This window comes from Lipotes vexillifer, unplaced genomic scaffold, assembly GCF_000442215.2.
Source record: "Lipotes vexillifer unplaced genomic scaffold, Lipotes_vexillifer_v1.1 scaffold972, whole genome shotgun sequence".
Classification (NCBI taxonomy): domain Eukaryota; kingdom Metazoa; phylum Chordata; class Mammalia; order Artiodactyla; family Lipotidae; genus Lipotes; species Lipotes vexillifer.
The window spans coordinates 934,813-957,783 of record NW_006769413.1 but is presented as its reverse complement, the minus strand read 5'-3'; the positions used below and the strand labels follow the sequence as shown (position 1 = coordinate 957,783).

At 41.5% G+C, this 22,971-nt stretch overlaps 1 protein-coding gene across 1 annotated transcript in view; it reads left to right on the top strand.

Annotated features, from left to right (window-relative positions):
* The window catches only part of MAP2K5 (mitogen-activated protein kinase kinase 5), a 116,258-nt gene that overhangs the window by 52,585 nt on the left and 40,702 nt on the right, over nt 1-22,971 (top strand). Inside the window, exons 5-6 of the mRNA XM_007445606.1 lie at nt 2,581-2,607; nt 2,919-2,951. Coding sequence (XP_007445668.1) covers nt 2,581-2,607; nt 2,919-2,951 — 60 coding nt within the window. The remainder of the gene's footprint in view (nt 1-2,580; nt 2,608-2,918; nt 2,952-22,971) is intronic.

Below are 22,971 nucleotides of genomic sequence, written 5' to 3'. Positions count from 1 at the left end.
GTTTCTCCTTTTCTTGTAGTAAAGAGCAAGTGTTAAAATAGTACAATTTTAAGCTGTCTTAAACCATGCTTTTAACCCACAGATTAGGGCAGGGTGGAAACTTTTTCTAAGGTCTCGGTTTATGAGGAAATTTTCATTTAGTTCACGCAACTCATGTTACTGGGAACAGTGTCTCACAATCCATTCCTGAATTCATTTTGAAACATGTCACTTAAAATGTTTGCTACATGTTTTCCTCAGAGAATTTGTAATCCCCCTGACTATTGGAAATTTATGAAAAACATTCTCTTTGATGTCAAAAACAGCTTTCTAATTCTGTGTACATTAGAAAAAGTAACTCTCCTGTTAAAGTAGATATATCTTACTGAGAATGTTTGTGGGAGGCGGTGCTTACCTGTGTGTACTTTAAAAAAATACAGTTGACCCTTGAACAACGAGGGGGTTAATCTGCATATAATTTAGTCGGCCCCCAATTTCCAAGTATCCGAGGTTCCTTCGCATCCATGGATTCAACCAACCGTGGACCATTTAGTACTGTAGTATTTACTAATGAAAACTAGCCACATATAAGTGGACCTGCACAGTTCCAACCCATGTTGATCAAGGACCAACTGTAAAAGCAAACACCAAAGATATCTCATAGGAGAATTTACCTGGGTTTTTTCATGATTTTTTAAAGGTGCTGTGGCTTGTTACTAAAACCCTAACCACTCCAAGGTGGTAGTTAACGGCTCTGTCTTCCTTTTTAATGTAAATCTTTCCCCACAGACCCTTATGCAGAAGTACTCATTGGCTAGAGGAATAAGAAGAAGCACCAGGACAACATTCAGTAGGAACTGTCAAAGTAGACTAAGAGCCAATCAACCTGAGATGGAAGTTTCAGGGAGTGGTGATTGGGGAGGGCATGATGAGGAGCCAAGAGCAGGAAGGAGTGGGTACCATGCTCAGTTGAGATAATACATGGGAAAGCACTTTTTAAAACATCTAGCACTCGGTGGAAGGGTCTGCTGATCAGCCACAGGGATGCAAAAGAAATGCAAACATGGCTTCTGCCCTTGAGGAGCTTAACAGTCTAGTTGAGAATAAGCCACGTGCCAAAACTGATCATTTATCAACTTTACCATGCCAAGTATAAACACATGCAAATCCAGTTGTTTTTAAGGAATGCTGTGATTGTAGGCAGATATGATGCTGGAGAGAAAGGAGCACGGGAGAGGCCCCAGCACAACCACAGCCTGCTCCTGTGGCCTTGGGCCTGCCCACCTCTGAGAGGCCCGGTTTTTCCCATCATAGACTAGAGATGACCATCCCTGCCAAGCTCAGGGTGGTTGTGAGATCTAATGAGAAAGTGTATGTGAAAGAACTTTTAAAAGCTCCATTAAAAGCATATAAGGGGGGCTTCCCTGGTGGCGCAGTGGTTGCGCGTCCGCCTGCCGATGCAGGGGACACGGGTTCGTGCCCCGGTCCGGGAAGATCCCACATGCCACGGAGCGGCTGGGCCCGTGAGCCATGGCCACTGAGCCTGCGCGTCCGGAGCCTGTGCTCCGCAACGGGAGAGACCACAACAGTGAGAGGCCCGCGTACCGCCAAAAAAAAAAAAAAAAAAAGCAAATAAGGGACCATTAACTAGTTTACCTATATTTTACCAGCTGGTTGAAGCACAGTTATCACAACAAACAACTGACTCCTCAATAGTCATATTTGGTTCCTGAAATTTTCCTCCTTAGGAAATTTAGTACCTGGGACGACATTTTCATTGAGTTTGTAATAACCGCAGGCAATTTTTTTTTTTTTTTTTTTTGGTTGGGGGGCACACATCGAAGTGTTTAATACTTTAACTACTAAGTGGATGTTTTATTAATTTGGTGTCACATTTTAGTAACTTTCTAAGAGATGTGGTTTATCGGTGTCAGCTGTGTGAGCAGCTGCCTCCAGAACAGGCATCTTCTTTGACTCTGCTCTTATCCCCTGAAAAACAGTGTTAAAACTTGCATGAATTTGATTTTCCCAGAAAGCATTGCTGCCCTGCTGAAGGAACTTTGGAAGAGGTGGAGTCTTTACCCACTCCTGAGTCAGAGGCAAATACTTCAACCACATAATTAAAGTTTTCTTCACAAAATAGGGGATTGTGAGCAGACACTGGCAGGAATCCAAAATTCTAATTTCTGACTATGATTTAATTTCAATTTTAAATAAATCGGTTTTTAATTTAAAAAGAGTGAGCTTCGTGACATTAGCAATGATTGCAACATTAAGCCCAGTGTTCACAATCTAGCAATATAAAACATTATTTATATCTGAATCGTAAACAGCCTTTTGAAATGGATTATGGTTTTTCTCCCTATTCTAATACAACCTGGAGGGTACTAAAAAGTGTTGTGTGAAATTAACATTCTGCTGACTTTCGCCTATAAATGAGAAGCGAGCTATTAACATTTGTGTATTTTCATTATGTAAATTGTGTTAACACATGCCCACAAATTGCCACCAGCAATGCAATAATTTTCTCTCAGTGATCATAATGTGTCCAAGTGAGTCATTTTGATTATGACATGCTAATTACATATTGCCTTTTTTCAGATTCAGAAAAACCAGGGATCTTTAATGGTAAGCTTTATGAGTTCAGAAAAAAATTCACTTTTCTTTTTCCTGATGGCTGCTTCCTTTGCATGCTTGAATGCCTTGTTTTAAACTTAGCAAATTGCATTTTGAAGAAAATGCAAACCTTTAACTGCCTGTATTAGATTAGGTACCATTAGAAATAATAGAATATCCTGAGCATCAATGTTTTTATAAGAGTTTGCTGTTGTTGATTAATCTTGCTATATTTTATTGCATTAATGATTTTTTCTTTCCACTCCACTGTAAAGATATTGCATAGAGGCTAATACTTTTTCCTTTCTTCTTTCCCATTGCAGCCTCTCCAGCTTCTGCAGTGCATTGTTGATGAGGTGAGGCATCGTCTTATGTGCTTTCACTCCTAAAGTCATTCCTAATGGTGTGGAAAGCTTATATTTTGTTTCCTAATGAAGCACAATGCCCAACATCCTCAGAGCAAGTTGTGTTGTATGGCTCTGAGCTGTGTTACGTGAACTGGCCTTGTCCTGAATCCTGCTCTTCTGATTCCAGCCGAGACTCTCTGCCAAAACAGACTGTCCCACAGGCTGGTCCTTGGGGGCATCAGAAGCCCTAAAGACAAAACACGATAATATTAATTTATCCTCTCTCTGGCCAGATGGGGATGGAGCCGGAAATTAAAGTGGTATCATTTTTTCCATAACACATATTTAAAGTCATTCAGTAGGCAAGGGTCAGAGTTGAACAGCAAACATAAGCTGGATAAAATTTATCCTCCTTGCTTTATTTACTGAAAGCATAGCAGAGTGCTAAAAGTGTTCAGAAGCTCTAGGTCAACAGTTCAGGTTTAATTTCCTAATTAGGCATTTTCCCCAGAACATACTCCTAACTTTTTGTGCTTTTAACTAGTATTCTCACATGTTAAGTCATCCTACCTCTGATCATCCGTATCCATCGAGTTTCACTGTCCCTTTGCCTTTATGGAGTTAAGCTACCTGAATTTCCTTCTCAGTCAACTACTTTTGTTGCTGACTTTAAATTCCGTTTTTTCCTGTAAATTAGCAGTCTTATAGTATACAAGACTCCGATTAAGAAACGTTTAAGACTCCGGTTAAGAAACTCCGATTAATTAATGTTTTTTAAAATTAATGTTTTTTAAAAACTGAGTTTTTCTGGGCTTGAGCTTGCCTGCCAGCAATGTTTATTTTGTAAGCTTTAATTTTACAATATTTAAAATGCTTGTAATGTAAGCAATAAATGATTCAGTTAGGAAAGTTTGAAAGAAAAAATATCATAATTCATAATTATTCCTCTCAATTAAACATCTGTATAACCAGTTATGAGATTTGGGAGAAAAAATAAAGATCCTCCTAGGAAAAAAAAAATACATACACATATCACAATAATAGTAAGAATGGAGCTCCAACATCCTTAATGTCTGCATCAGTCAGTCCACATATCCCTTGCAAGCCATAAACCATGTTAGTGCAAAAATGAAGGCATCGTCCTGAAACAAATGGAGGCCCCATTATCTCAAATATCAGCCAGGCCTCCTGGATCTCATAGCTCATCAATATCTTCTGTCATCTTAGATTCCCAAAGCATCCTATGGCCATCAGAATCCTCCCAATTAAACTGATTTTCCTGAGCTCCCCCTTCAGGATTGCTTAGGGACGTGCCCAAGGAAATGGCCTACCCAGTGAAGTGCACAGCCTGCTGTCTTTCCTGGGCTCTGCTGTTCTTGGTCTGCCAGGCTCCTGGGCATCAGAATGTTCAGGTACAGTTACCTTCACCAGTAACACAGGTATTGCTGGAGAGCTCGTTTGAAGGTTTTCTGGATCAAATGGATGTTTTCATTCCTTATTTAAAGTAGCAGTGATTGCTATTAAATTTAATGTATTTTGCTTGTTTGATTTGGGTAAAATCTTGAGACTTTTGAAATCATCACAGGGAGATGTTCTAAGAAGAGAAGGTATGTGTGATGAAGGACAGTAGCTTGTAGCTTAAATCGTATATTTTTCTCTATAGCGCTTCTTCCTCAGTTGAGAGAACACTATAACTTAGGCGTCTATATTCCCATTTACTCTAAAAACATTCAAATATCTTTTTTATGGAAACTTGGGGAATTCACATATATTTTTAAAACAAACATTAAGTTGATCTTGGAACCAAGCTGATGATTGGGAATAAGAGTATTAGGAAAGAGTTGGCCAGGTGACCTGCCTTAGGCAAGGTGCATCATAGCTTCTAAGAAAGGAAGGATTGGTGGGATCTTTTAATTACTGTGCTTGCCCCATGTTTGTCAGATTTCTCATTGCTGTGATATAGTGGTTCTCAAAGGGTAGTCCAAGGACTAACTACATCAGGATTGCCTAAGACTCTTGTTTAAAATGCAGATTCTTGGACCCAGATCTCTGAATTAGACTTTCTAGGGGTAGAGCCCAGGAATCTACATTTTACTAGCTTCCCAACTCTTTGCACATGAAAGTTTGAGAACCTCTTCCGTAATGGCTAAGTCTGCCCTTTTAGATCCCAGAGGACAATTAACTGTCTGTCTTCATTTACATCCGACATTTAGGGCTTCTATTTCTGAATGAATATAACCAGCCAGGATTTGAACCATCTTACTCTTTGGGCATGGGATATACCTCATTATGAAATGGCTATCCAATGACAGTATATACTGTTTCTCTTCGGGAAAAGTCAAATCAAAAAGTACCACCCCAAGGGAATCTAATTCAAACAAGATGGATATATTTGGAGTCATGTACAAAATAGCTAAGGAAAGCCCAGGGTAACGTACTTTATTTATTACTTATTATTTATGTGGATGTCCCTTGACCTCCTAGCATGGCCTGGCAAAGAACAAAGAAGTAATAAAACAAGATCAAGTGGATAGGAGCCGGCGCTAGAGTAGCCAGGGGTGAATGTCAGGAGTTGAGAGACAGGAGGTGGGATCGTGGGACAAAGCCAGAGTCAGCCACCGCATATCCAAATAAAGACACCAAAAGTTAAACAGAGTAGTAAGAATCGTGAACATGAGATTTGAACCACAGAACAGGAACCGGGTGAGTAGCCAAGGTACCAAGAGAATCAGGCTCCAAAGAGAAATCTGGGAAATTTAGTTTAATTTTAGGGGGTGGAGCTTGTCTGGTTTGGACCTGGCTAACTCAGGATCTGAGTGCTGTCTTAGAGATACCATCTTTGCCTCAAAGTTGCTTCTCTCAAAAGAACTTCTTACTGTAAAACTCATAATCAGGCCCTCTCCAAGTCCCTGAATACCTGAGCTGAAAAGTACTTTGGTTCATTGTAAGTGGTGTGTGTCTATGCGTGCCGTGATGCCTTAGCCATCTGATATCATTGGGGAATGAGGTGGCCCTTGCTGTCTAGCTAACTGATACTACTTTAAGCTCTGACATCAGTGAGAAAATTTGCATTTTTTAGAAAGAATGTTTCTAAAATGTATTCGTTCTTGGCAGCCTGTTGATAAAGTACAGTGAATATCATTTCATTGATATAAAGGTTTTATAAAAGGTATCATAACCTTTTCTTGATGACTCAGGTCCCTGTTTGGAACATGGTACTAAACTAAACTTTGATGTATTGATGCCCTCTAGGGCTGTAGAATTGTGGGGATCTTACCTTGTTCTTTCATTGAATTTTACCAGCCATTTTGCTTGTGTGTTTGAGGTGTAGAGAGCCATTTGCTCCCAAACTAAATGACCCCTACATGGGTGTGCTGCTCTGCTTGGTGCTTTTCTTGTGTCCTCTCTTGTGATCACCTCTGTTTTCTATGGTCACTCCTCATTCTTGTCAGTGACTACTGGCTGCCCCAGTTATCTGATCATCTTGTCTCAGTCTTTGCACTCCTGATGGTGACCGTAGCAAAATTAAAGGTATCAAATGAAATCAGATACCCAAGTGGTATGTGCAAGGTCAAACCACTGCTCTGAGAAGAGAGATTGAGGCTGATGAAGTAAAATGAGTGGGCTTGTGTTCATTCATGCAGCAGATAGTCCTCAAAAGTGCCCACTGTATGCCAGCCCAAGCTGACCAGGCCATGCTCAGGGCAACCTTCAAGCCTAGAGAGGACTGTTCTTCCAGGCAAGTCTCCCAGGTCAACTGCAGATTAGATTTGTGAGTCAGGGTAGAAAGGCAGAGGCATAGTCCCAAATCCTGGCCCAATACAGTGTGCTGGGCCTCAGGAGGCTATGTAGCCATCTAATGCTCTCCCCAGTTTGGCTGGCAACAGAGGGCTAGCCACATTGGTGATGTGGCAGGTGGGAACAGAGCAGTGATATCTGAGTCACCGAATCCCAGGCTGGCTGGAGCCAGCCAGAACATCAGTGGATTGAGGTGCTGGGAATTGCAAAGACTGAAGTGGGGACTTCCTCCTTGAGCCTGCCCCCAAAAGGCCACAGACTTGGAAAAGATAAGAGTATGGGGGCTTCCCTGGTGGCGCAGTGGTTGAGAGTCCGCCTGCCGACGCAGGGGACACGGGTTCGTGCCCCAGTCCGGGAAGATCCCACATGCCGCGGAGCGGCTGGGCCCGTGAGCCATGGCCGCTGAGCCTGCGCGTCTGGAGCCTGTGCTCCGCAACGGGAGAAGCCACAGCAATGAGAGGCCAGCGTACCGCAAAAAAAAACAAAAAAAAAAGACTTTGTCTTCTGTGAGTTTTTATGACTCTATTTAATCATAAAATTTAATTGAGACGTAAGAGAGCCTCCACTATTTATTTATCTGCCTGGCTGGCATATGCACATCATTACAGTGGTACTAAAAAGAGTCACGAATGGGGACAATCATCCACGCCACGAAACTCCTGAGCTCACAAGAGGCTTCATGTGGACTCTTCTCTTAGACCTGGCTCCTCTGATGTCTTCTAGCAATGCCAGCAAACATGTCCGGTGCTGGAAGGAAGCAGTGTTTGATGCTAACCCCCACCTGGCAGCTTAGTAAAGAAGAGTATGGAGGTTAATCACACAGCTAGACACTTCCACATGAGCTGGGCAAACAGAGGCGGCTGACATCTCTGTTCTAGAAGAGGGTGATACCTGAAGAAGGGGTGAGAAAAGAGAGGACTGGGAAAGGAGAAGAAAATGGAGAGAAGAGTCTGCTTTATAACCACATATAACCATAACAAGCTTCTAAGCTTTTCTCTCTGCCTTGTTTCTCCTACCACCCTACCTCCACAGGATTATCTTTTAAAAAATACAGATCTCAACCTGCCAAACCCTGCCTGTAGGGTAGTGTCTGAACCTCCTAGCACAGCATTTGAGATTCACACCCATGTTTTTTTCAGCCTCACTTTGGGTCCATCATTAGTCTTGATGGCTGCCCCACACTTTCATACTTGGGGTTGTGTTCCTCAGTCTGCTTGGAACGGCCTCCGGTTTTTTACTTTGTAAATACCTAAGTGTTCTCCAAGGCTCAGCTCAAATGTGATGTCCTCTTTGAAGCTGTCTCTGTTACCTTCCCATTTCTTCCATCCTGCCTCATGCCCACCCAGTGCTAGGCATAATTCAGCATAGCGTGTTTACAAAGCTTTATCATTGTTAATCATATGGAATGAAATTTAGTTTGTAAGTTTGTCTCCCACTGTATCATGAAGTCATCCAGCACAGGGATTTATCCCCACACCTAGTAGAGATCATGGCTCAAGCAGACGCTTCTTGAAGTAAATTAAAATAGGAATTTTTTTCTAGCAGGGCTAATCCTACAGAAAATAGCATGTGGTCTAAGTTTGTCTTTTCTTCTGCTGAGGCCCATTCTATCCAGCTGAAAAGGACTGCTAATTTCAAAGATCATCACAGAGAAACTTCTTTCTGTTTTCTGTTTTTTACTTTGACATTTTAATTTAAGTATAATTTACATAACATAAAATTCACTCTTATAAATTATACAGCTCAGTTCCAGAACATTTCCATCACTTCATAAAGAAACCCAGTACCTATTAACAGTAACTCCTAGTTTCTCCCCTCCAATCCTGGCAACCACTAGCTAATCTACTTTCTGTCTCTGTGGATTTCCCTATTGTGGACATTTCATATAAATTGGATCATGCAATATCTGGTGTTTTGTGTTTGGTTTCTTTGATTTAGCATAATGTTTCCAAGGTATATCCATGTTGTCATATTTATCAGTACTTCATATATATTTATGGTCAAATAATATTCCATTGTATGGATATACCACATTTTTGTTTATCTGTTCATCAGTTGATTAACATTTGGGGTGTTTCCACTTTTTGACTATTGTGAAAAATGTTGCTGTGAACATTTGTGTACTAGTTTTTATGTGGATGTATGTTTTGTTTTCAATTCTCTTGGATATATATACCTAGTAGTGGAATTGCTGGGTCATGTGAAAATTCTGTGTTTAATTTTTTTTTTTAAATAAATTTATTTATTTATTTTTGGCTGCGTTGGGTTTTCGTTGCTGCACGTGGGCTTTCTCTAGCTGCAGCGAGCGGGCACTACTCTTCGTTGCAGTGCGCGGGCTTCTCATTGCAGTGGCCCCTCGTTGTGGAGCATGGGCTCTAGGCATGCAGGCTTCAGCAGTTGTGACATGCGGGCTCAGTAGTTGTGGCTCGTGGGCTCTAGAGCACAGGCTCAGTAGTTGTGGCTCGTGGGCTCTAGAGCACAGGCTCAGTAGTTGTGGCACACGGGCCTAATTGCGGCATGTGGGATCTTCCCGGACCAGGGTTCGAACCCGTGTCCCCTGCACTGGCAGGCGGATTCTTAACCACTGCGCCACCAGGGAAGCCCCTGTGTTTAACTTTTTGATGAACTTTCAAACTGTATTTCACAGCAACTGCACCATGTTACATTCCCATCAGTAATTTACGAGATTTCAGATTTCTCCACATACTTGCCAACACTTGTTATTTTCTGGGAGTTTTTTGCCTTTGAATTGTAGTCATCCTAATGGATGTAAAGTAGTCTCTCATTGTGGTTTTGATTTGCATTTCCCTTATGATTAATGATGTTGTGCATATTTTCATGTGTTTATTGGTTGTTTGAATATTTTCTTTTAAATTCTGTTCAAATGCATTTTCTATTTTTAAATTGGTTTTTCCTTTTTAATTATTAGTTTTGAGTTGTTAGAGTTCTTTTTTTATTAATTAATTTATTATTTGTCTGCGTCGTGTCTTCGTTGCGGCATGCGGGATCTTTCATTGCAGCACGAGGGCTTCTCTCTAGTTGTGGTGCACGGACTCCAGAGCACGGGCTTAGTTGCCCCGCAGCATGTGGGATCTTAGTTCCCCGACCAGGAATCGAACCCATGTCACCTGCATTGGAAGGCGGACTCTTAACCACTGGATCACCAGGGAAGTGCCTAGAGTTCTTTATGTATTCTGGATACTAGACTCTACATTTTTTCTCCCATTCTGTGGATTGACTTTAACTTTCTTCATGGTGTCCTTTGACACACAGAAGTTAAAAAAAATTTTTTTTGGACTTTGAGGCCTTTTTGGTTTGATCAAAGGATAGGAAGCTTAGATCTCTACCCTGTCCCCGTCCCACTCGTGGCACCCACATAAAAGTCCTTAGAGTTCCACAGATTATAATTTGAAAACCACCAATTATAGCCCAAACAATCATTCTGTAAACCTGTATTAATCCCAAAGCTAGGTACTGGGGAATAGGGAGTGAGTAAGATACAGTTGCCACCATTAAAGAGTTTCTACTCTAGTCAGGGAGACAGGCTAGTAAACAGTCATATATGAATAGATAACTTTAAACTAAACTGCAAGAAGGGACTTCCCTGGTGGTCTAGTGGGTAAGACTCCGAGCTCCCAATGCAGGGGGCCCGGGTTCAATCCCTGGTGGGGGAACAGATCTCACATGCTGCAACTGAGAGTTCGCATGTCGCAACTAAGACCTGGCACAGCCAAAATAAATAAATAAGTAAACAATAAATAAATATTAAACTGAACTGCAGGCAATATATGTGGCATGAGACTTAATGAGCTCTCAGAGGAGCACAATGACTATCGTTTTAACCCCCTCACATAAAAGGGTATTTATGACAAGGCATTTAATGATGTTTGCAGTCATATAAATTCTGCATATACTAAAAGTGTGGACAAGGTGCTGGGGAAACACAGAGAGGAGAGAAAATGAAGGAGGTGATAATATACCAGAGAGCTCCACAGAGAAGGGAAGCCCAAAGGGCCAGTAGGAGTTAGCCTCAGAGATACTTGAGGCCCGTGCGAAGTTCAGTATGGCTGCAGTGCTTGGCAGAGTATTAAAAGAGATGAGGCAATGGCTACATTTAGAAGGATCTTTACACATTCTGCCTGAAGGCATTTGCAGGGGTGGGAGGGAGGTGAAAGAGTTTTTTTTTTCGTTTTTTTTTGCGGTACGCGGGCCTCTCACTGCTGTGGCCCCTCCCGTTGCGGAGCACAGGCTCCGGACGCGCAGGCTCAGCGGCCATGGCTCACGGGCCCAGCCGCTCCGCGGCGTGTGGAATCTTCCCGGACCGGGGCATGAACCCGTGTCCCCTGCATCGGCAGGCAAACGCTCAACCTCTGCGCCACCAGGGAAGCCCGTGAAAGAGTTTTAAGCAGAGGATCAACAGAACCAGATTTGTGTTTCAGAAAAATCACTCTGATGGGGTTGTGGAAAGTGGATTGGGAGGGACAGTTAGGAACTTACTGTGCTTATAGTCCTGATCAGAAATTACATGGGCTTTCCATTAACACAGCCTTAGCATGTTTGAAGAGTATTCAGGAGATGGAATAAACTGAACTTGATGAGTAACTGGATGTAGCAGAGGGTGGAGGTAGGATCAGAGAAGAAACATTTGGCTCGGTCAGTCAAACTGTCACTGAGCTGGGACGCACACACACTTCGTGGGAAGAAGATAATTAGCATTCAGTTCGTAGGGCAGCACCAAGCACCTCATTCAGAGCTATATCAATTCCTGTTTCAGACCCAGTTATAAGAAGTTTATCAACTAGACTCTAAGTTCCCAGGCTTTTTATTTCTGTCTTCCTAGTACTGCACCTAATTAATGTACAGTAGTCACTTATAAATATTTGTTGAATGAAATTTACACGTAATTATAAGAACTTACTACTACTTTTTTTTAAGACCTCAGAAAAAACAATCCAAAAAGAAATAGTATATGACAAGGAGATATTTAGCTAATAAATACAGTCCTTTATCAAAATTCAGAAGTCTAGCCTTAACCCTTATGGTTGATAAAATGTTTCCCCAGTGTTCCCCAATGTCGTGTTGCTTTCCCACAGCATGGTTTTACAGATGAGGAAACTGAAAGACAAAGGATGGGACTCTTTTTACTATACTATAATTGTCCTTAATGGAAGCAAAAAGTGACAGCTGAACTTTTTGGCATCAAAGGAAGAGATTATTTTTTAAAACTGTAAAAGTAGACAACTTAGAAAGCATTGCAGACATGCCCCAAGGGCAGAAGTATATTGCAACACAGTTCAGTTTCGCTGTCTGTAAGAATGACTCCGTGTCTTTAAGAAATAATTGAATTCTCTTCTGCATATTCTGTTTATGTTGGCAGGGAGGAGATTGACTCCTTTTAGAAAGATTTATGTACACAAAAGGTTTGGCTCTTAAACCACTGTTATCTTTTAAAAAATTCATTCGTGCAGAATCACTCATTCTTGGACAGGTTAACTGAGGGCTGGTTGACTGAGAAGCTGCTGGGCTGTGAACGTAGCAGGTGCTTTCTGGGGGTGGGGGTGGGGGAGTGAGGGTGTGGAAAATGGCTGTCTAATAATACCCCCCTGGAATTCAAAACGTGGTATCAACCAGCTCCAGAGGGAATAATATCTATTCATTTTTTTGCCTGAGGGACTTCGCCATAATTCTGGCTTCTGAAGTTAGCAAAAAGTAAAAGGAACATCCCCCATCCCTCCTGCTCCCAGCATCCTAGGATGGCCTCTTTCTTTCACAACACCTAACTGCAGGTAGTTTAAAGTGAGACAAGACCTGATGGCCTAAGCTGTCCGACGTGACCCGTGCATGCCTAGAGCTTCCCACCACAGTGACTGACACTCTAACCACTTGCGTAAATGGGTATTGATGATGTGGGATTTCATGTTATTTGTAACTTGTATGAGTTAATGACTGGGAGGCATTAGAAACTTGGTAAGTTAATACAAGTAGATATACAATAGTTGTGTCCTCCAGCAATATGGTTAACTAGACCTCTGTCTCATAGTGTCAGGAATGTATAATTGGGATCCTGAAAACCGTTATTCTCCTTTTATGTAAGGCAACCTTTAGAAATCTAATACCTCCTTTGAAAAGTCCAGTATGTTTAAATTAATGCAGTTTGACTGGTTTGAAAATTGAAAATAGGTTAGCATTAAGGCCATGATTCCTTTAGTAATTACTTGTTCTATTGGTAATAACTGTTTCTTTAGAATTGACATTAAGATTCTACCAAAACACAGCAGTAATCCAAAAGTTAATGTCTGTTCATTTATAATTATATTTAATTCATATTTATGAGTTGTCGGGAGGAAGGAGAAAGAAAGAAGTTAGTTTTAAAAATGTAACAGAAGAAACAAGTTAAAAGCAAAAATTTTCCTGATAGTCTGAAGAATGTATAAAGTCACTTAAAGTAGGAAAAAATAATTTTTTAAATACAGTTCCAAAAACATAATAAATACAGTTACATAAAGTCAGATTTTATTAGCTACTGATGGAAAAAAATCTATATTTTTATTATTTCCTATGGCACTGAATGAATTCAGTGGATAGACTTTTTCCATTTCTTCTTTTTTACTAATCAAAATATTAGCATAAACATCCCTGTGATTTTGATCTCAGTAAGTCAATTAGATTTGGAGTTTTTTTTTTTAACCCAGGGAAAATTCGGCATCTTTAGACAGTCATTGGACAAGTAGCTTTGTGTTGTTTTCTTTGAATTGTCCATGAAGCGTGATGTATTATTAATGAATTAATTTCTTGGTGGTGAAGGCCTGTGAATAGCTTTCTGTGAATGGGCAGTTGCCTGGTGGGGCCAGTTTTGGCTGCTGTCATTTAACATGTGTTGCTCTATTGTGAAGTCTCATCCAGCCGTAGGACAATGCTCATTTAATCCACCATGATGGGACCTACACACCCTGAGCCCAAGTTGGATGCCAGGGTCAGTTACCCAGCAGTTTGGGCTGGGGCACTGCTCTCTGCCTCACTGCCTACTTGCTGTAATCACTTTGCCTGCCGTTAATTTTCCCTAAACCAGGGAAAACACGTCTGTGAACAGTGCAAATGTTCTCAAAAGAGATTCCAAACTGGTCGGCTGGAGTGTTGCCTTCATTCCAGGATGGAGGCAGCATTCCAGGGAGTGTAAGTTCCTTCCTTCCTCCTGGAAATGAAAGCGTCTGGGCCCACGAGATCCCTGATGTTCCAAGGTCCAGAGTAGCAGATGGCATATTATGATTTTCCAAATCCTGATGAACGTTCTAACTGAACTTGTTCACTTCACAGTATGTGGTTCTTTTTTTTTTTTTTTCCCGCTTCCTCTCCCTTCCTCCCTCCCTGTTCCTCTCTTTGTTCCTCTCCTATTGACTGATTTTAAACTGATGTGGTATCTCATCAGTTTAACCAGCTTTAAATTCCCTTCTCTCTGTTTATTGTATGGACCAGGTATGGCACAATTTCACGTATAATTCTCAGCCTCCGAGTCACAGCCAACATAGCCTTTGAATTTGTTTATAAAAATGTGTAAGCAAATACCGCTGACACTCCTACACCATGCAGCCACTGGAAGTTCTGTTTTCCCCATATCCATAACTGACAGTGCAGGTGGCAAATGGCAGTAATTATTTTAACTAACAGTCAAGTGAACATTCAGGAGGACACACAGTGTGGCGATGTGGACTTTGGATTTCAGCAAGTTCCCTGAGTCTATATGGATAGTGTTATGGCTTGTTGATTTTTCAGGACATGGACCTGCCCTTGAATGGTATGTGGCTGTTTCAATGTTAACCCTTCACTTATGAAAAGAGAAATGATTCCTTTCATTTAGGAGCCTGTTAAGGGTTCTTTTTCACTCCTGGATTTTCCTCTTTCATTTTTGTTTAATATAGTTTTTGACCTTTTTTTTTTTTTTTTTTTTTTTTGCGGTACGTGGGCCTCTCACTGTTGTGGGCTGTCCCGTTGCAGAGCACAGGCTGCAGACGCGCAGGCTCAGCGGCCATGGCTCACGGGCCCAGCCGCTCCACGGCATGTGGGATCTTCCCGGACCGGGGCACGAACCCGTGTCCCGTGCATCGGCAGGCGGACTCTCAACCACTGCGCCACCAGGGAAGCCCTGACCTACCTTTAAGATTGCTTTTAATCAGCATTTCTACACATAGGACCTGGTGAAATGGCAGTGTGTATATTAACATTATAATTTAGGTCCTGGATCCAAACATGTGTAGCTGGACTTTTCCTGAGGGAAAAAAACTGACCTTACCAGTGTATGAAATTCAAACACTATATACGGACAAGGTAAAACCACAGGTAGGAATTGCTGAATAATTACCTTTAGACTAGCCTGAGCAGGAGGCTTCCCACGAGGGTGAGCTCATTGAATGGTTCCTAAAACTCAATCTCGTGGATGTCAGTGGTCATGCTTGATTATTTGCAGCAGTGTTTTATGAAAAAGCAATAGAAATGCCTTGGGAGGCTACAGAGGGAGAGAGAGGGGACAATAACAGGTTTTACTTTTGTAAATGAAATCTCTTTGGTATGAGACAAGCATGTTTTTTGCTGCTCTGCCTAAGCCATTGAAAAGGGAGGTGTATGTGGGAGTTAGTGTGCAGGTGTGTTTGTGTGTACCATTCAGATAGGCACCTCTAAATAATACTGTACACTATAGCTTATGACAAACGAGAGACCTAAAAGAAAAAGAAAAAGATGTTCATTGGCTTTGGAAAGCAAGCAATTGTAAATATGGTTTAAGAGATTAATTCATTTTCCAGTTCTCCACCTACCTGTTTTCAATGAATTTTATGAAACACCAAGATCTTTGCCATATGTTTAGAAAATCTCTGAGTAAATCTTTTAAATGACAAAAAATGAAGGGTTAGTTTTGAACATAAATGACAAAGTTTGTTTCTCTTCTCTTTTATCCCAATACTGAAGAACTGCCAAAACATTTAGGAGAAAAAGAAAATAGGAAAAAATCTGTATAATCTCAAATTTCAGAGATTCCTTTAGACCTGTTAATTTACGTTTTGTGTTTTTTATAAGCCGTCTGGTTGTACTTGGATAATAGCATAGCTGGTTCTCCCATGTTTTGGGGGGGGTTCTTTTTGGTTTTTTTTTGTGGTATGCGGGACTCTCACTGTTGTGGCCTCTCCCGTTGCGGAGCACGGGCTCCAAGACACGCAGGCTCAGTGGCCATGGTTTATGTGGGATCTTCCCAGACTGGGGCGCGAACTCGTATCCTCTGCATCGGCAGGCGGACTGTCAACCACTGCGCCACCAGGGAAGCCCTCTCCCATGTTTTAAAGGCTTATGGGTAAGGTGGGTGTTTCAGTGGCGAAAATTCAGGCCTTTTGCCCCTGGTTCCAGGTCCATCTGAGACAAGTTAAATGAACAGCTACTGTTAGCTGGGACCCAGTGGATAGAACTTCACACCAAAATGCCCACACATGTAATTTGTCACATCTGGCAACCCAGGGCATGGGGTGACCCAGTGTGGAAATTGAATCATCTTTCACTTTCTCTGCTCAAGGCTTGATGTGGAGTGGGATGAGGAAGATGAGGGCTCTCTGATCTCCAGCTGAAGAGTGTCAGAGACTTCCTTTTCTGATGACGTCCATCTGCAAGCCTTTCTAAACTCAAAGCCTCTTTCTCACCCCAGCTGTCCCTCAAAGCACGCTGCAGATTAGGTCAGTTCCATCTGCACTGTGAAATCAAAAATACACTTAGGGTCAAAATACTGATTGTTTCCTGACGGGGTGACCATATTTTAAAGTAAACTAGGTGTTTTGAACAGGCGTTGACTGAATTTGTACAAGTCCGGTGTGGAATTCTGGTTTACTAATATCTTAACTGGGCTGAGTCATTCTCTGAGCATTTGTCTGTCCATTCCCACCTTTCTCTCTGTGATGAGATGTGACTGCCTTTTCTCCCTGGCTACAGTCTACTATAGCAAAAACTTATTAGATGTGAACATTGAGGACCTTCAAAATATTAAAACTGAGCTAATTTCCCAAAATCTACCATTGCATTACACTTTGGGTAGGTAGATTTGGGGGATTTCTTCTGTGGAGATCTTTAAAGGTGAGAGTCCAGTTTTTTTGTTTGTTTGTTTTTGCGGTACGCGGGCCTCTCACTGTTGTGGCCTCTCCCGTGGCAGAGCACAGGCTCCGGACGCACAGGCTCAGCGGCCATGGCTCACAGGCCTAGCCGCTCCGCGGCATGTGGGATCCTCCTGGACCGGGGCACAAACCCGTGTCCCCTGCATCAGCAGGCAGACTCTCAATCAATGCGCCACCAGGGAAGCCCCGAGAGTCCAGTTTTTTTTGTTTTTTGTGTCCTCCCCAAGTAAACGAGGTTCCCTCCCTGGTCAAGAGCAGATTTGTCCTGTGGATTTGGATTCTGCCAGTTATCTCACAAAAATGCTATTCTAAGGCAGTGAATGGTGGAGGATCAAAAAACAATTTGGGATCTGATAAGGCAAAATGCTGTCCTGCCTGATGTGAAGCCACTGGAATCACAAACAGCCTTCAATCCCAGCATTGCAGATAGATGTGGAGTGATCTAGGAGAGCTGTGCCAGTTAGTATGAACCCCAGTGTGTAGGACCAGAAATTGTTGGGCCAGGCCAAAGGAGTATTAGGCTTGAATTAAAAGATTTATTTTTAAAATGTTAGAGCATAACTCTCAGTACTGGTCAGACTGCAGGTGATTCTCTAATGTTAATTAACGTGTTGGCTTGATGGCTTGACACCAAGAAGTCTAGAAATAGGCTGTTAAAAACTGTTAAAAAGGATTGCCATGTTTCACTTAATTTGCCTGGTTTAATCTAACCACAGCACAGCTGACCTCAGAATTCACCAGTGTGGCCAACACCTTGAGATTTTTGAGAAGTTGTCCTTCTATCTTCTTTACGTTTTACTGCCAATAGGTATAAAAGCTTGGTTTGAAGGAATGTCTGTTTTGCAAAGAGAAAGGAACATGACACAGATTAAGTTGTTCAAGGTCCCTTCACCCCCAGGTGCTCTCTGGAAGTGAGGAAGGAAGAAAGTGGGAGAGCAAAAACGGTATCTCACAGCCCTCCAGACTCTCACAATAAGTTTCTACCCCATCACGCTTAGGGGTGCACGTCTTATCCCTCTGAACAACACACAAATTCTTCCAGGCTATGGATCAAGTATCGGTCATCCCACAATGCCAGCCCAGTGCCTTTGACGTGGTAGATGGTCAAGAAAATTGTTGAATGAGTGAAGCAATAAATAAGTAATGAATGATTGTATCATTTTTATACAGCATTTTGTGTCTATGCCCTATCAGTGTCTGAATTAACCACCACATCATTGTCAGGTTCCATTGTCATCTTTAATTATGAATTAAAGGCAAAAATTAAATCCTCAGGTATGTTTGTAAAGCAAAGGCCCCTCAAATTTTTTCCAGTTAAATAGTTATGCCAGGCTTCTCCATTATTCAAAGCAGAGCTCTGCTAAAAATCTGGACCTCATGAGTTTAAACAAAAATAGCTCCTTACCCTTTTACTTTTAAACTTTCTATTTTGACATCATTTTATTTATTTATTTATTTATTTATTTTGGCCGTGTTGGGTCTTCGTTGCTGTGCGCAGGCTTTCTCTAGTTGAGGTGAGCAGGGGCTACTCATCGTTGCGGTGCGCGGGCTTCTCATTGTCGTGGCTTTCTCTTGTTGTGGAGCATGGTCTCTAGGCACACAGGCTTCGCTAGTTGTGGCACATGGTCTCAGTAGTTGTGGCTCACAGGCTCTAGAGCTCAGGCTCAGTAGTTGTGGCGTACGGGCTTAGTTGCTCCACAGCATGTGGGATCTTCCCAGGCCAGGGCTCGAACCCTGTGTCCCCTGCGTTGGTAGGCAGATTCTTAACCACTGTGCCACCAGGGAAGCCCTTGACATCATTTTAGATTCACATGCAGTTGTGAGAAATAATATGGAAAGATCCTATGTACCCTTCACCCAGTTTCCCCCAGTGGTAACAGTTTATAAGTATAGTACACAATATCACAACCAGGAAATTGACATGATACCATCCACTGAATTTATTCAGATTATACCAGTTTTACATGCACTTGTGTGTGTGTGTGCGTGCGTGTGTGCATGCTAGCATGTGCTTGAACATTAATGACACAGATTCTTTAAAGCCAGGAAACATGGCTTAAAAAAAAAAAAAGTATGCCTTTAAAATAATGATTTCCCTTTTAAGTAAGTCATTTCGAAAGCATTTTTCTCATTTATGTTTTATTTGGAGTATCCAACTTACTTGCCTGCTCTCAAGATCACAAAGTGTACTTTTTGGCACACTTACTCTGCAGGTGAACCAGCAGCAGTTGTGGTTGGAGTTGGACCTCCTTCTCCCCTCCCCCACCTTGTTGCAGGTACACACACACACACACACACACACACACACACACACACTCTTGGATTTTCTGCTGCTTACCTTTTTTTATGCTTGAGTACCTTGCTGACAAGTACTAATAACAAAATACCCAGAGAGAGTCCAGTTGAAGTTAGCATACATTAAACATTCTGAACTTGTCCTTTTGCTCATAGATTGCACATAATTAATAATTAAACAGTTTCTGTTGTAATGGGTTGACCTTCCTGAACTGTTCATTATTCACAAGGCAAAGGCATCACTCAAACTTTCTTCTCGTCCTTTGCTGTTCTCTAGCGTGCTGCCTGCTTGTGTTCCAGTTGTTTAGCAGGAGGGGCTGACCAGGTAGTTCCCAAAAGCTCTGAGACTTGGAGACTGTCCTCCGTGATGACCAGAATTGCTTACTGAAATGGCTGCAGCAGCTGTTTTTATATAACGGTTGCCTGCTCCATAACAGGATTCGGCCTGTTTCCCTTAGCAGGATGCTAAAGTTGATTCGGGACCGGAATCTCAGGTCAGGGTTTTTGGTTAAGGTTGTGTCCTCTGTTTCGTTCCATACCTCCATGCTTAGAAGTTCAACAGAAAAGTATCCCCCCAAAAGCCCTCAAGGTGAAGTATGGCACCCAGGGTCTTAAAGAGAGTGACTTTTATTAACAATTTAGAGTCCATTTCAGCCAATACTGAGAGTTGCTGGTGTCACTGCTTCTCTAATTTGTGTTTACATTTTTTTTTTTTTTTACATTTCACAACACAAAGTTTATTAGCAAAAATCATATATTTAATATATTCTGGGTCCTAGACTCTTATCAGATATATCATTTGCAAATACCTTCTCCTATTCTGTGGATTATATTTTCACTTCATTGAATAGTCATAAATTTAGCTTCTGACAAAATCTTGCTTTCATATAAATCTACAGATACAGTTAACTTAAATTTGTTACTTGGTATTACATACAGAATGGACGGACAACAAGGTCCTACTGCATAGCAGAGGGAACTATATCCAATATCCTATGATAAGCCATAATGGAAAAGAATATAAAAAAGAGTGTATATATATGTATAACTGAGTCACTCTGCTGTACAGAAGAAATTAACACAACATTGTAAATCAACTACACTTCAATAAGAAAAAGAGAAACAGACTCACAGCTGTAAGAACAAATTCCTGGTTACCAGTGGGGAGAGGGGAGGGGGGAGGGGATTAAGAGGCACAGCTATTAAGTATAAAATAAATAAGCTACAAGGATATATTGTACAGCACAGGGAATACAGCAAGTATTAATAACTTTAAATGGAGTATAATCTTTAAAATTGTTAATCACTATATTGTACACCTGAAACTTTCATACTATGGTAAATCAACTATACTCAATAAAAAAGAAAAAGAAAAAGAAAACAAAAATTTGTTAGTTGGTTTTTGAAAAAAACATTTTTGAAATGTATTTTTTCTTCATCTTGCCTGAACCCGTGTTCCACAGAGAACATTTCTGATAAGTAGCAGCAGTGACTTCACGAGATCCTCCGAACCCCTGGGCATGGTTCTGTCTCGCTCTAACCCCACAGTGACTGGCTACTTTCCCTCCCTGGGTGCCACGGCGATGCTGGAGTGGCTTTACTGCGAGCCTCCTTTCCTCCTTCACACAGGTTGGAATTAGATATCGAAACAGACAGGTTCTCGGAGATTTTTTACATCCTGATCTAAAGTAACTTCTAATTTTACTTGCTTAAAAGTAAGAAAAGTATGCTTAAAAATCCTCCAGCATGGGGAATACTGTCAGGTCTGTTCATTTGCCTTCTTTGGATTGTTGACAGCCTGCGTGCTTCTGTCGAGTTGGAGGCTCTCAGAGGACTCCCCCACCCCGTGTTTGCGTGTGGCATTCTGAACCCGCCCCCCACTAGTCAGTCTTCTGTATCTCAGAAAATTCTCCTCTGAGATACACAGGAGACGTGGATTTTAATGAAAAGAAATATCTGGCATTATGCTTGTGAGATTAGAATTTCCCCCCACATCTTTGATGACTGATTCTTTCCAGGCACCACTGAGATGAGAATCCACTCTCTGTGGTTCTGCAGAGTCGACTTGGGCTGGCATTTTCACAAGTGAAATAAATTATTCATGGGTACCACCCAGGGTTCCTTAGTTTTATATTATGAGGAACTTAACAGGCTACAGTATCAGGTCTTAAATAAAATTAACTACCCATGCAAAGATGTCACAGTTTCCTCGTTTTGTTTCTCATCCACGTTAAAATGACATCTTCATCAAGTTGCCTAGTCTATAATTCATTAATTTACTCTTGGTATCATACTTTGAAATGAGGCCCACATTAGCATCACGTTTTATACCAGGATCTTTGTATAAAACCAGTCTAGAATTTTAACCATCTTGGTAAATATTCAGCCACATTAAAGACAGTAGGCTTTTATTTTCCTAAACATTTATTTTAAAGCAGCTACTACTCAGACACTTCCAGTACTACAGCCTCCAAAATAATTTCAGAAAGGAATGACTTAGAAAACTAACTACCTGATTAGAGTCCATAATTTTTGTACCTCAGACTTTGAACTGTCTTTTTACTAATAGTGTTTGAGACAGTAAAATGTCATCTCTTGAACTGGGCCTTGTAGAATCTTGCAGGCTTGGTGATAATATATGGCTTTCCTAAAACAGACTGGGCTGAAATTGATACCATGTTTTATTTTTGCTCTTCAAACTGATAGGACTTCTGTGACCATTTTATAATACGTTTAGAGACCTTGTCACGTTAACTGCGTGCCTTGTTTCTTTTGAGCAGACTATTTTATCGCCCCCCACCCTCTTTCACGTCCTCTCTATGTAATGTCTGCATGTAATCCTTTGAACTTGGCAAAACTTTATTTCACTCCCATTTTCCTTTGTTTTCCTTTCCTCTTGGAAGCCTTTCTCTATTGATGAGAATTTTTTTTTTTTGCGGTACGCGGGCCTCTCACTGTTGTGGCCTCTCCCGTTGCGGAGCACAGCCTCCGGATGCGCAGGCTCAGAGGCCATGGCTCACAGGCCCAGCCGCTCCGCGGCACGTGGGATCTTCCCGGACCGGGGCACGAACCCGTTTCCCCCTCATCGGCAGGCGGACTCTCAACCACTGCGCCACCAGGGAAACCCTATTGATGAGAATTTTAAGTTTACAATTACTAACCTTCCCCTCTTCTGGACAAATAATGTTAATTCAAAGAGGACAGATATGCAAAAACTAAGAAACATTTGGTTCACATTCCTTTTTTTTTTTTAACTTTGGGATTTTTTTTTTTCTTTTTTTCTGGCTCCTTTGACCCCCTCAGTTCCCTTTGATTTAATTGTTTTTTCCGGTAGTTTCCAATTGTTTGATTTGGAAACAAAGCCTTAATAAGAGTTCTAGTTAATTTTCTGTCTTGTAATTACCGATCTCATTTTTCTGATAATTGGCCACAGCAATTATATGTATATTTACTAATCACATAGGAGGCTGTGCAGTTGTATCTATCTGCCACCATTGATAATGACACGCATATTGCAGGGGTGCTTTTATCATCTTTTTTCCACTACATCAAAGCTATTTCCTCTTGTTCTCAATAATGAATACATGCATGCATTTGACACAGTTGTGTGCTAGAGAAATTGTTTGGCTCCCACCAAATGCTGCATGCTCTGAGTTTCTTGCCTGCAGCGCTGGAAGGTTGTATGTAATGATATATTGCTCATCCAAATGGCCAAAGCACTCCAAAGCACAGTGAGATTAAAATAAGTCATTCCTTTGTTAATTTAAATAGGTGCATGTATCATACTTTGCAGG